Raw genomic sequence first — 14,788 nt, 5'->3', positions numbered from 1 at the left:
CCTCACCGGAGACGGATGCCAAGCCATTGCGAGGGGCCTTGTGTTAGTTTCGTGGGATGGTGCACTGCAGAGCAGCCTGGCTGGGGAGGTTTGATGAGCTCACGTCAGGGCTGAAGCATGTTGTTTGTGCCAGTTTTGCTGGGTCATCACAAATCCGACAGTCCTGACTTCTAGTTCTGGCTGTGCCTCTGATGAGCTACTAGGTTACTTACCTTCTCGGGAGCTCAGCTTCCTCACCTCTAGAACTGATAAAATCATGCCCGCCTGGCAGGGCGTGAGGAGCAGCTACATGACGTGTCCTAAGCGCCCAGTGCTGTGCTGAGCCCGCCGTGAACACGCAGCCTCCAGCCCTTCTTAGTTGCAGTATTTTTATTGCGACTGTGCTTTTTCTTCCCACCACACACATCCCACTTTCAGCTGTCATTTCTACCAGTTGTCACTGTGGCTGTGATAAAGCTGACTTCGAGAGACACGTACTATTTTAGCATATAAAATTGTATTTCTGAATTGCCCACAGAGATGCTCTTAATAGAAAAATTGAGCACTATAAACAGCAACTGTGAAATTCTCTCTAAAAGCTCACTTTGATTCATGACGATCTACCAGGCTCGTCCCATTCTTAAATACCCTCTGTCCTCCTAAATCCACTCAGCTCTGCGGTCTTCCTACGAGGCTGCCTTCGTCTGTTTGTAACTTTTTTGGTCTTGTCTTCCTATTACTTGTCATCCCAATCTGTTCTCTGTTCTATTTGTGGTAGCCTGTGTTGGCAGGAAAATTGGCCGAAATGGTTGAACAGAATTTGCTGCCCTCCACCCGCCCAGCTGGGAGCGGCGCCTTCCTTGCTCGCTCCATTGGCTCCGTCCAGCCTCTCGCCACCCTGTGCGGCGGCCTCCTCCTCTGCAGCTCTGTCCTTATGTGGCTGCAGTGCTCCTCTTCCGGCCTTCCCGAGGCTGGCTTCTCCCTCCCATCCCTCTGTCTCCCATGGGGACAGAGCTGCTGATCTTCGGTCCCCATTTATAATGTATGCATAGCTTGTCTTTTCCATTCTCAATTGGATTAGGGGCCGGAATCCTTTAATCTATAAAGAAGCCGGAGAGTAGCTGTTTTAGTATATTTTTTTTCCCTGAGCTTGAAGATTACAGGTTTCTGAGGTTTCTTTGAGGCTTTGAAGTCGTTGTCAGAAAAGGAGGCAAATTTCAGATGTAATTTTTAGCCTTTTTGGCTGAGTGCCCACATCCTACCTCCCTCCAGTTCTAAGACACTGCAGATTTGTACTTTTCACTGATTCCCGGGAGCTGGTCCCCATTTTAGAGTCAAGAAAACTGAGGTCACAGGGTTGTGTGACTCACTCACCCTTGCAGTGTGGTGGGAGGATGGCTGCAGGAAGGCCCAAACCTGTATCTTGAGAACATAACGATTCAAAGGAAGATCCACCCCACCTGCTCCGCCCTTTATAGATCAAATCTCAGAAAGACTCAACAAGACCCTTCTGGGGTCTCATGTTCGTCCTGTGGATCAACCACCGTTGATGGGACGTTTCCATCTCTCACCATGGCTGGATTAGAGCCACCCCTGGTCCCGCCAGAACAACCTGGGGTGGGGCCGGAGCTGTTCCACAAGGAAGGAGGAGAGACCAAGCCGCTGCTCAGGACATTTACAGCCTGGAGCCTCTGGACCGCTGCAGAGAGGAGGCCTTGAGCACTGTTACAGGTGTAAAACAGGATCGGTATTTCCAAGGCAGAAAAGGACCTCAGGCCTTTGGCAGCTAGCAGCACTTGCATACTATGCTAATGACGGAAACTTTCTCTAGGGAAGAGTGACGTTCGCTGTGCTCCAGGCTGTGCGTGGGGGAGCGAGAGGTGGCATGTAAAAATCTGTTGGGCACCTGCCTTAACTCAGCAGGGGTGACCTTGGGGCTCACAGGCTTCACGTGACCTAGTTTCTAGCTGAAGAGTGTGGAGTTTGTGTTTTGCAAATGTCTGTGTTCATAATACTAGTTCCCTCACAGCAGGTACTGGGGTGTAGTGGAGAGGTTTTACAGATTATGCCCATGAGGCTGGGAGAATGAGAAAAGGGAGAGAAAAACCCATTCAAATCTCACAGCTTTGGACTGACTTTTGCAAATGGGTCTTTGCACAGAGACACATGATGAAATTTCAGTTAACCATGAATTGAGTTGATTGTTAAATGTGACTTTGGGATGATGGAATTTTCGTTGACCATCGTGTGTAAACTACCAAATTTTTTTTTTTTTTTTTTTTTTTGCGGTACGTGGGCCTCTCACTGTTGTGGCCTCTCCCATTGTGGAGCACAGGCTCCGGATGCGCAGGCTCAACGGCCATGGCTCACGGGCCCAGCCACTCTGCAGCATGTGGGATCCTCCCGGACCGGGGCACGAACCTGCGTCCCCTGCATTGGCAGGCGGACGCTCAACCACTGCGCCACCAGGGAAGCCCTAAACTACCAAATTTGACCCTGTGATTTATTCGTTTACTGTGGATTTACGATGTGCTAGAGCCTGTGCCAGCTCCTGTGGGGGGTGTATGAGAGTGACATTGATAAGAATTCTGCCCTCAGTGAGTTTATAGTCATGTAAGGAATCTGGGACATGCATATAGGTTGCTATAATAACAGTAGCTGTTTTTGCCGCATGTTTGCCAGGCACCAGGTCTTGTGACAAACATTTTCTATGCCCTGACCCGTCTGAGTCCCCACCGTGGCCCTGCCTCGCAGCCTGTCTTCCTGGATACGGGGCCAGCTGTAGTGATCGTGGGTCTCAGTGTAGACGAATTGCCAGGACTCGGAGGAAGGAGTATTTCCAGGCAGGGCGGCTGCATGGTGAAGAATGGGGGATATTAGGATCCGCAAAGGTGGTTGTCAGAGGTGCACAAAGGTGAGAAGACACAGGACAGAGTAGGGGTGACAGGGAATGTGGCAGGAGAATTGCTTGAATCTGGTTACAGGTACTGACCTGATTCACAGTTGGGCACCGGTCCCTGGGCGGCTGCTTTATTTCCAGTCTATCCTTCACTTAGTGTGTCATCCTTTTGAGTCCCACCCAAAGCCTCTAGGGCTTACCATCCACTCTTTTTAGGGGACACAGAATGTCACTGTTTTCCCACCTGAGTGTGAAAGGCTCTGCTCAGATTCTCAGCCTCTTGGTCAGTTCTTCAGGGAGCTGCAGGCACCTCTGGGGAACTTTAATGCCAGGCCTGTGTCCCTGTATTTCCTTCTGCCGGATCGTGGTCCTGGAGTTCCTCCCTGCCTTGTTAGCCCTCCAGTGCCTTGTCTGCGTTCTCGAGTTGTTCTCAGCGGCTGGGTTGGTCTAATCCAGGAGGAGTCCTGGATTAGACTGACAGGTAAGATCACCAAGTAAGAAAAAGAACAGGTGGCAGTGAGCGCTCTACAGAGGTTTACATATGGTCCTGTGACACAGTAGTGGCCTCCTGAAATTGGAAGAGGGATGGGCTTTTAGACTAAGTTCGAGTGGCACGGTGAAGCCACCGCGTGAACGGAGGCTGAGGGGGCAGCTCGTACGAAGGCTGGAAGGTAAAGGCAGCTTGGTGCTGTCTGAGCACAGGAAGCTGGGGGCGGATGCAGGTGACGCGGTGCTGCGGCTGTGCCTCCTGACAGATGGTAGGCACCTGGCGTTTTTCAGAAGTGGTATGTCCTCAACTTTGACCTGTGGTAGGTGTGACTCTACGTTCATGGGAGATTCACCGGGCGGTTGTAGTTAACACGAGGTAGAGGAGTGAGTGCACACATGGGAGCATCACTCCAGATATTAGTGATTTTTGCATAAGATCTCCTGCATTAAAACAAAAAGTTAACTTCTCACTTACAATTTTATTCTCATCTTTCAGACAGCATCAGTGTGAGTGGCTTTCCGCTGTGCAGCCCCTTCCGCCAGGTCATGAGGCCCCGGGTGGAGAGCAAGCCCGTGAACCCCGCTGAGGGCAGCCGGCCTGGAGACCTGGGTCACGTGAAGGTGAGTCGGCCCCCACGGGGCAGCCCGCCAAGGGGCTTGACGCTCTGGGTTTCTGCCGAGCCTTTCGGAGGCAAAGTTCTGAGTATTTTTCAGAAAGGAAAGGAAGCGTGTATTTGATAACAGATCTGTGTTTGTGGAAAGCTGGGTTCTCGTTATTTCTCCTTCTGGGTGAGGTTCGGGGAGCAGTTACACTGAAGCCTGAGTGCCTCGTGTCGTGGTGGACTCTTGATTTCCTGAAGTTTTGGGAATTTGTGGGTTGAATCTAGGACCGTACTGATGAAAGTAGAACGTCGCCTGCTTTTTTCTTGTTCATTTAAAAAATTGATCTATCGTACCATTATTCTCAGTTCAGATGTTTATCCCGTAAACTTTTCTTAATCCTTAGGTGACTCCTTCTACTGGTTGGTTTATGGGCACCAGGGCAGCCGGAATGAATATACAAGTAACGAGTGAGCATTGGTGCACAGGTGCCTTGGGCCTGGAGCCTGAGCAGAGATGAGCTGTCTCCTCAGAGCACGAGGGGAGTCGGGGCAGAGCTCTCGGTGGTCAGCGACTTGTCAGCACCTGGAAAGCTTGGCTGGGATGCGCCTGCCCGGGGAGCGTGTGTAGAGCGAGGGGACGAGAGGTCTCAGCAGCTGTGACTGGGGAGCAGGCAGCAAAGTCGCCAAGAATGACTTCAGTAGGCATGTGTTCGGGCCCAGCCTTTGGGGGCACTGCTCATGTTCTTGGTGTTTAACAGGGTCACTGACTGATTAGACCCATTAGAAGAGCTTGGCCAAACTGGCTGTGAGTCAGTGGGACAACAGATTGTGAGCCATCGCGGCTGCGCTTGACGAAAACAAGATGATGGTGGAAGGACCTGGACACCGTCTGCCATGAGGCCGTGGTGGAGGGAACGCGCCCACCTGGGTGGAGAGAGGTCGCGTCGGTGGGCTGAAGTGCTGAGGAGCTGGGTTTTGGGGGGAGAGTCTTCTCCGTTTAGGGCCCTGCGGGAAAGAGGAAGGTGGCGTAAGCTGGGAGTCTCCGTCACTCAGACACAGAAGCTTGATGGCTGTGCGTCAGGGCTGTAGTGTTGGCCAAGGGCCCCGGGATGTGGAAGAAGAGTCCCACCAGCGGGACTGAAGGCATAGAGGTTCCGCAAGCATAGATGCTGTGGGGGTGACCGTTGGCAGGGAGCCACGGGGGAGAAGCTGGGGAAGGGGCTTCCTCCCAGGCCCCGGATGTCACTTCCCTGCCATCTCAGGTGTTCCTCCTCCCGGGTCAGGCCCCTCAGCAGCGTTACCTTTGCCTCGGCAGTTGGCCTTGTGGCCTCCCCGTCTCCGTCTGCCATTGATGGCAGCTGTAGCACGATCTTCTTTTTATTTATGTATTTAATTTATTTATTTTTGGCTGCGTTGGGTCTTCGTTGCTGCACACAGGTTTTCTCTAGTTGTGGCGAGCGGGGGCTACTCTTTGTTGCGGTGCGCGGGCTTCTCACTGCGGTGGCTTCTCTTGTTGCAGAGCACGGGCTCTAGGCATGTGGGCTTAGTAGTTGCAGCACGCGGGCTCAGTAGTTGTGGCTCACGGGCTCTGGAGCGCAGGCTCAGTAGTTGTGGCGCACGGGCTTAGTTGCTCCGCGGCATGTGGGATCTTCCTAGACCAGGGCTCGAACCCATGTCCCGTGCATTGAGAGGTGGATTCTTTACCACTGTGCCACCAGGGAAGCCCACGATTCTCTTTTATCCGCATCCACACACACCAGTCTCCTTTTAGAGCTGTCAGGAATGCTGTCGGGTGGATGTGCTGACCTCGTGGGAGCCTTTGTGCCGAGAGGGAGTCACCCAGTTTGTCTGAGGTCTGTTGGCGAGGGGTGCAGTGAGTCCAAACCTGTGAAATGTCGCAAGTCTCCCTGGTCGTCCAGACGCGTCCTCGTGGTTCAGTTGAACTTGTGAGGTTCGGCACAGGAGTGGCGTCTGTGAGTGGCTCCTGTGCTTCTGGTGCTGTCATGTGGGAGCCTCCTGGCGCTGCTGAGCCTGTTACATCAGCCGTCTCCCCAGAGCAGGAACGGCTTTAACTGGGAACGTGCTAAACCTGTAAACCTCACTGAGGAATGGTGTAGTCATGGAAACAAGTAATTCAGTGAAAGTGGCTTCTGGGGAGCCCCTCAAGAAGTGGGAAAAGATAACATGTGTTTCTTCGGATTTCCCAGAAAGATTCCTCCCCCCGTTTGGTTCACGGCATGTCTGTCCGCATTTATTCCCGGCGTTTCTGCACACCCTGAAGAATCTTCTAGGATTGAAAACAGATTGTGTGAAGTGGGTGCACATTAGACATAATATTCCTGTAAGTTAGACTCTGCAGTATGGCCTGTCTGACCCTCAGTTTCTCCATCTGTCAAATGGAGTAATCATGCTCCTTTCATGGGGTTGTTGGGAGGCTTAAATAATAGAAGAGCTGGGCAGGGAGGAGAAACAAAGCTGATCAAATCAAGAACTGGTAATGGACTGGGACTTGATTCCTGTATTTTGAGAGAGAAATGAGACTTGGTGAATGAGCCCCGCTGGCTGTTACGGGGGAGCAGCCCCGGTTAGGCTGGGCACTGGGTGGCCGACCTGGAGTCTCTCGACCATTTTCTTGGCGCTGCTGAGCCAGCTCCCCAGTGACAGCAAGGCTCGGCCCTGCCTTCTGAGTTAATACCGTGTGCACGAAATGTGGCCGCGTGCCTGGAATGTGGCAGGGCTGCACTGAGAGCCTGCCCGGTAGGGGCTTAGCTTGGGGACCGCTTGTCCTGGGCTGGGGCTGCAGAAATGGGGACGCATGGACAGACGGGAGGCCTCTCGCCTGTTGGCTGTGCCGTGTCCCGCTCGAGGCTCCCTGCAGCTTTGCCTGATGGAGGCATCCAATTTACAGCCTCCAGGGCCAGACTACCCAGAAAGATGGGAGCTGCATGGGGCCCTGTCCTACTCGGGCCTGGAGCGTAAAGCACTCAGAGAGGCTGGAGGGCCTGCCCCACAGCCAGAGCTAAATCCGGCCGAGGCCCCCTCCTGTCCGGCTGCTAAATACACCCCAGTTTCCCTCCATCGACAGCGGTGCTCTGCAAACGCGTCACAACCACTGGTAGCCTGCCGAGAAGCACCTGGAAATCCCAACAAAACCAAAGGTCACCGGGAGGCGGGGCAGCCGGGCCTGCCCTTGGGCTCTGTGCACTTGTGGTTCTGGGGAGCTTGCTGGTACGTGCCCACCCTTGTCAACAACACCCTGTCTTTAAAAACATCAGGGAACAGGCCAACAGCCTCGGCCATCAGGGTAACAGCTCTGTCCACGGGCACCTCCCGTGGGAACCAGTGTCATGCCGGCCGCTTTCCGGATGGTGAGGGTTTGAGCTGAGGCTGTAGGTGCTCCTGCCCCTGCATGTTCTGCTGTCTCCCTGCTGCTCTGACACCTACACAGTCCATCCAGGGGCCTCAGCCACTCACTTAAAACCCCCGAGCCCCAGTTTGATCACCTGCAAGTTGGGGAGAAAGTCCTTTCTCACAGGTTGTTAGTGAAGATCTATTGAAATAATACTTGGGCAGGTGTTTTATTAAAAACAATACACAAGTTGGGGAGGAGGAACAGAACTGGGGGTTGCCTGAACGGATGAGTTGAAGGGTGTGGTGAAGGCGTCCCCTGGTTACAGAGCAGGCAGAGGCCAGGCCTCATCTCGTCAGGTGGTGTTGCCCACCCAGCCTGGACCCTGCCTGCCTGTCCTAGATGCGCCACATGGCTGCCTGCATCCTGTCCTGTGGCCGTGCTGGGGTTGTCTTCCCTCTCCTGTGTGCCTGTTGTGTCAAAATAATAGATGATGACTGTGTCCACTAATACATGCACATATGACAAAACTCAGAGGAATCTTCAAAATCAAGTAGTCAATCTTAAATCCAACAAGGCTTTGCTAAGTAGATGCTCAGATTGTCTGTGAGTAGAAAGATTTACTTCTTCCTTTCCGAGCAGGCTAACTTATTCCTTTCCCTGCTTTATTGTACTAGTCTTGTTCATGATTGTAGAGATAAACCATTCAGTCTTTCATCATTAAGTGTGATGGTAGCTGTAGAGTTTTTATACCTGCCCTGTATCATATTAAGGAAGTTCCCTACAACCATTAAAAAAAAAAGTTATAGCAAATAAGCCAACGAAGGTGGTAGAAGTTGAAGCATAAATAATATTCAGTTAGTCCAAAAGAAGGAGTAAAGGGAGGACAAAGGAAACAAAGGAAAATGGGGCAGATAGAAGACATAGCAAGATGGTGGGTGATAAACTTAACCGTATCAGTAATCAGATCGAAAGTAAGTAGTGCAAATACTCTAATTGCGGGTAGAGAATGTCAGATTGGATAAAAAAAGCAAGACCCAACTCTAGCTACCTCCAAGTAATGAATTTTAAATATAAAGACAAAAATAGGTTGAACCTAGGGGCTTCCCTGATGGCGCAGTGGTTGAGAGTCCACCTGCCGATGCAGGGGACACGGGTTCGTGCCCCGATCTGGGAAGATCCCACATGCCATGGAGTGGCTGGGCCCGTGAGCCATGGCCACTGAGCCTGCGCGTCTGGAGCCTGTGCTCCGCAATGGGAGAGGCTGCAACAGTGAGAGGCCTGCGTACTGCAAAAAAAAAAAAAAAAAAAAAGGTTGAAACTAAATGGATGGAGGAAGGTATACCATGCTTACACTAATGAAAAATCTGGAGTGGCCTTATGGAGAACAGAGAAAAGTAAACTTCAGAGAAAAGAATATTACCAAAGATAAAAAGGTCTTTTCATATAGTAAAGGGCTCAATTCCTCAAGAAAATGTAAGCCATAAATATTTATGTACCTAATAAGAGCTTCAAGATGCATGAAGCAAAAACTGATAGAATGGCAAGAAGACATAAATAAATTGAGAGAGTTCCATATCCTTCAGTAATTGTTGGAAAAAGTAGACAGAAATGAGTAGAGATAGTATTGTTCAGATCTTCTCTGTCAATCAATTTGACGTAATCAACATTTATAGAACAGTTAGGTACAGAGTGCATGTTCTTTTCAGGGGCGCATAGAACAATTACCAAAGTAGACCATATTGGGGCTATGATGGTTAGATTTTGTGTGTCAATGGGGCTAGGCTGCGGTGCCCAGTTGTTTGGTCAAACACGAGTTTAGATGTTGCTGTAAAGTGATTTTGGAGATGCGATTAACACTTACCACCAGTTAAGTTAAAGAGGTTATTCTTCATAATATGGGTAGGCCTCATCCAACCAGCTGAAGGCCTTTGAGCAGAAATTGAGAATTTTGGGGGGAGAAATTTCCAAAATCCCTTTCTCCAAAAATGGAGAAGGAATTCTGCCTCAAGGCTGTGACATAGCTCCTGACTGAGTTTCCAGCCCATCAACCTGCCCTACGAATCTCAAACTTGCCAGCCACCACAATAAATCTCTTTGTACATGTGTACACACAAATATTGCCAACACACGTGCCCTATTGGCTTGTGGTTCTGTTTCTCTGGAGAGCCCTGATACAGAGGGCCACAAAACAAATTTCAAATTTAAAAGGATTCTCATTTTATAAAGTATATTCTGACAGTAATAAAATTAAATTAAAAACCAATAACAAAAATCTTTGAAAAACCCTCAGACATTTGGAAACAAAATGACACTTATAATTAACTCATGGGTCAAAGAAGAAATAAAAAATTAGAAAGTATTTTGAAATGAGTGAAAATGAAAGCACAATATATCATTTGTGGGATGCCACTAAAGCAGTAGTTTGGGGAAATTTATAATACTTAATTCCTATGTTGGAATAGAAGAATAGCCTTCAATCAATAAACCTCAGCTTCAACTTGAAGAAAGTAGAAAAAAATGTGGAAGTTAAGCCTAGAGTAGAAAAGGAAATAATAAAGACCAGAACAGAAATCATTGAAACTGGAAACAAAAAAAACCCTATATTGACAAACCAAAAGCTTATTCTTTGAGAAAAATCAGTGAAATCTACCAACTTCTAGTCAGATGGATCATAGAGAAAAGACATAAATTAAAAATATTAGGAATGAAAAAGGCGGCATCACTACAAGTTCTACACGTATTAAATGCATAATGGATATATTATGAAAACTTTATGCCAATAAATTTGAAAACTGAGGTGAAATGGACAAATTCCTTTTTAAAAAAATTTTTATTGAAGTATAGTTGATTTACAATGTTGTGTTAATTTCTGCTGTACAGCAAAGTGACTCAGTTTTACATACATATTCTTTTTTCATATTCTTTTCAATTGTGGTTTATCACAGAATACTGACTATAATTCCCTGTGCTATACAGTAGAACTTTGTTCATCCATCCTATATATAATGGTTTGCATCTGCTAATCCCATACTCCCAGTCCTTTTCTCCCCATCCTCATCCCCTTGGCAACCACAGGTCTGTTCTCTATATCTGTGAGTCTGTTTTTGTTTTGTAGGTATGTTTATTTGTGTCATATTTTAGATTCCACATATAAATGATATCATGGTATTTGTCTTTCTCTTTCTGACTTACTGAGCTTAATATGATAATCTCTAGGTCCATCCATGTTGCTGCAAATGGCATTATTTCATTCTTTTTAATGGAGACAAATTCATTGAAAGACTCAGAGTATTAAAGCTTACTCATAGAAGGAAGTAGATAATCTGAATAGCCTTATATCCATTAAGGAAACGGAATTTTTTGTTAAAACCATCCCCTAGAGAAAATCCAGGCCCAGGTGGCTCACCCATTGCAGCTTACCAAACATAAAGGGAGGAATAATACAAATTTTATGTAAGCTCTTCTTGAAGGAAACTTGAGAAAGAAGGAATACTGCTAATTCGTTCTATGAGGTCAGCATTACCCTGATACCAAAACCAGACAAATATTATGAAAACAAAAGCAAAGACTCCTGAACATAGATAGGAAAATTTTAAGGGAATTTTTTTACCATAATATTGACTGAGTGGCATTTATCTGAGGAATGCAAGGTTGGTTTAACATTAGAAAACCAGCAAATGTAATTCTTCATATCAACAAACTAAAAAAAGAAAATGATATAAGCATCTCAGTAGACGAAGAAAAAGCATCTGACAAAGTACAATATCTATTTCTAATAAAAACTTAGCAAACTTAGAAATAAAAGGGAACTTCCTCAACCTGATGAAGTGCACCCACAAAACTGCTACAGCCCCCTTTGAACTTAAAGGTGAAAAACAGGTTGTGCTTTCCCTGAGGGCAGCCACACCGGGCCACGCACCCTGGCTCCCCAGGTGTACCCTCTCACTGTACTCTTCATTGGCGCTGGCTGTTCACTTTGATTGGAGGTTCTCTCTCAGTTCCTTTGATTCCTGGCATGTTCTCCAGTCCTCCTCCAGGGCCATGCTCTGATGTTACCTTGTCTGCCAAGCTGTCAGTGGTGGCCCTGTGCTCATGTCCCCGAGTTCTCCATAGCTGTGAGCTCCTCATGGCCGTGGCCTGGTCCGTGCCTCCTGGCACAGTGCTCAGCCTTTGGGAAATCTTTCTGGACCCAGATATTCCAGATAGCTAGGTCAAATATTCCCTTTCCACAGGAATTTTTTTCTCTAAAGAGATTCTCTCCGTCAGTGAGGCAAAGCAGGGCAGTGGAGTAAGTTTCTTCTCACTCACAGTAAAGTCTAGTTTTGAGATTCTTCAGAAGCCTAACAACATTCAGATGATGTCTTATGTCCTGTTAAATATTTTATTTTACTTTAACCTTTACAGTAAAGAACCATAGGATGTTCATGAAGTTCTTACATGCTTTTACGTTCTAATAATTGTATTTATAAATGGACTGACTGGAAGAATCTGCTAAGAAAACTTAAGAGTAAATGTATTTGAGTTAAAAACAAAAAGACCTATGTCTTGGAATAGCATATTTTCTTAATCAAGCTGTGTTATTAGGGGAAAATGGTTTCATGAGACTTTTGGTGCCTCGGGGCAGCAGAGCGAAGGTTCTCATTAGCTTGGAGGAGAAAATGTATTAGACCATTTGTTCATTGATCATTCACACGCTCAAGGATGGCGAGCAGGTGGGCGGCCCAGGCTGGAGACTGTGCTGGCCAGAGAGGCTTGGAACGTGGCAGCAGAGAGATCGAACTTTTTAAACAGTATTTACAGGTTACGTCTCTCATGACTGCAACTTCCCAGTATTTGGGTGGGAGTTACTGAACAGCTCAGGAAGATTAAGCAACATGCCCAAGGTCAAGCAGTTTCAAAGTAGAAGCTAAAATTCAAACCCAGTTATGGCTAAATCCAAAGCTTGTATTGTTTCCACAGTGTCATGCTTCCCCTCTATATATACTTTGTAAGTTTCCAAACTTAATATGGAATACAAAACATCCTCTATTGATTCAAGCCATATTTATAGAGCAGTGAATATAAGCTTTTCGCCTATCTGACCCTCAGCTTTCAATCTGTGAAATGCAGATCATAAGCCTTCCTCCTGGGCTATTGTAAGGAGGAAAGCATCTGCTATTAGCCCTGGTAGATAAGAAAAGCTTACAAAACGGCAAATCCAATTCAGTTCCAAATTATTTCTAATCTGTCCCAGTAATAGTTACAGAGACAGTTTAAACTCTACAAAGTTTAAGCATAAAGGCATCAAAAGAATCCTTTAATCTGCTCAACAATTTCAAAACTTAGTAAGAAATTGTAGCAGTAAGAGAAGTGGAGAGTCCACTGCATGTGGAATTCTAAACAGATGTCAGGGAGAGGGGCCAGAAGAATCTCCTTGAGGTTCCATGACACAGTGAAGGCTTTTGTCCACCATGATGGTCACTGTTTACCTGAACCCCTGTAACATTTCATCCACTGCACCCATTCAATAAGCCCCTGGTGAGTAACTGTTCAGTGCCCAGTTCTGGGAGCTGGGGCTGTAACAGAGAGCAGGGCGACGTCCCGGAGCTCACCTTCTGGCAGAGGAGACGAACAGTAAGCACATGCATGTCAACTGGTGAGAAGTGCTGTGCGGGAAGGTCAAGGAAGGAAGAGGATGGGGCCTGCTTGCCCCATCGGCAGAGGCCTTTCTGCAGAGGCACCATGGCAGTCTGAGATGCATGTGCACACACAGTCTGTGTCAGATGGTTTCCTGTATTGAGGTAGGACATGACTTAGAACATCACCACAGCGGCCATAACTATTATATAAGCCAGCTTTTTCCCAGTGGAGTGTGAGTTGGTCCAAGCTAAGGATGATACCTTACTAATCTTTGCCTTTTCGGCACTTGGTACCAGGACAGGCTCCCAGTGAGTGTTGAATACTGAACAAGAAAGAAAAGGAAGTGGCTTCCAAAACGTTGCTATGCGCTCTCATTCCTTTCCTATTAATCATATGCTGCGTTTGATCACAGCAGGACCTTAACACGTTGGTTCGTACATGGTAGCATGCATCCGAATCACCTGGGAGCTTATTAAAACAGAGTGCTGGGCCCCATCCTTGATTTCTAATTCGGCAGGCCTGGGTCGGGGCTGAGAGTGCACTTCTAACAGGTTTCCAGCTGCTGCTGCTGGCTGTGGGCACCGTGCTTTGAGGACCACTGCCTTAAGGTAGGAGATGTTTTCCATTTGTTTAACGATTTTTACTGTCCGTAGGACTGGACTGTAAGCAGTACTGGACCTTTCTGCTGTGCCTCATGACCTGTGATGTAACTCTTAGGTTAGCACATGGGAAGCTCTCTAAGTAGCTCAGTTTGAGGTACCTCAGTGACTGATTTATAGCACCTGGATTCCTGGGAAGGCATTTTCATAAACATTGTGGTAAAATCTTAAACATACAGTTAAAATTAAATCTAGGCATTCAAATGCTTATTTTGGGGAAAGTCAAGAAACACTTGTCTAGGAACCCATAAACCCGCCAGCCCTGCTGCAGCCCAGGGCCTTTCCACGGGATGAGCCTCATGGTGGCACTGCGTGGGGTTCACAGAAGCCCTCAAACCTTTGAGCGCCTGGCCCGTCATGAGAGTGCCTGGTGGTTTACCAGCAGGACTCAGGATTCCCAGGCAGACAGCAGAGGAAAATGGGCACTTTCATTGCATTCTTGGCAAACAGGAAAATTGAGTTAGATCAGCTTTTCAGAATGACTGACAGAAAGCCAATATGTTTGCTTTGGGTAAGGAAATGGAAATTTCACACCACAGACATATGGGGTCCAAGGGTCATTTTACATAATGTCCTGCTATACAGATTTAGGTGATCTCATTAGTCCCTAAAAAACCCAAAACTGTTTAAATAGTGGCCACATTAAACAAAAGAGTCCTGCCCCCTCTCCCAACCCGGAAACATTTACATTACTGAAACAAGCAAAATGGGGGAAACAATTACTTGTCATCAAACAGCCATGGATAAGCCTCAGCGTTATCTCAGTGGGTGGGTTACTTCACTTCATCTGTGAACGAGAGATCATCCTTAGTCCTCAGGGGAGTTCTGAGGGTGAAGCAGGTCACAGAACCCAAGTGTGGAGAACCCCCGGCTCCCTCTGCCCTCTGGTTGGCACATCCCTCTGTCATCTCTACATCGCTTGGATGGCGTTGTCGGGAGTAGGCTTGTCTGTCACCCCATGTGACCCCAAGCTCCACGAAGGCAGAAGACACTCATGTTTCCTTATCCACGCTCTACAGGATATCTAGCGCATGCTGGGTGCCCAATCAATGACCGTTAGACTGGGAGAACCACAGAAAGCTGTGGAGGAGGCAGGCGGAAGGAGGAGCCTTCTTCTTCTTTATTTTTTAACATCTATATTGGAGTATAATTGCTTTACAATGGTGTGTTAGTTTCTGCTGTATCACAA

The 14,788-nt window shown here is 47.6% G+C and overlaps 1 protein-coding gene across 3 annotated transcripts in view; it reads left to right on the top strand.

Moving 5' to 3' along the window:
- TRAPPC9 (trafficking protein particle complex subunit 9) overlaps positions 1–14,788 on the top strand; it is a 515,472-nt gene that overhangs the window by 171,635 nt on the left and 329,049 nt on the right. For all 3 annotated transcript variants that reach the window (XM_060116028.1, XM_060116029.1, XM_060116027.1), the window contains one exon: positions 3,864–3,988. In XM_060116028.1, coding sequence (XP_059972011.1) covers positions 3,864–3,988 — 125 coding nt within the window. The remainder of the gene's footprint in view (positions 1–3,863; positions 3,989–14,788) is intronic.

The sequence above is a fragment of the Mesoplodon densirostris genome, chromosome 13, assembly GCF_025265405.1.
Source record: "Mesoplodon densirostris isolate mMesDen1 chromosome 13, mMesDen1 primary haplotype, whole genome shotgun sequence".
Lineage (NCBI taxonomy): Eukaryota > Metazoa > Chordata > Mammalia > Artiodactyla > Ziphiidae > Mesoplodon > Mesoplodon densirostris.
The sequence above is the reverse complement of the archived record's forward strand: the minus strand, read 5'-3'. Positions and strand labels throughout refer to the sequence as shown.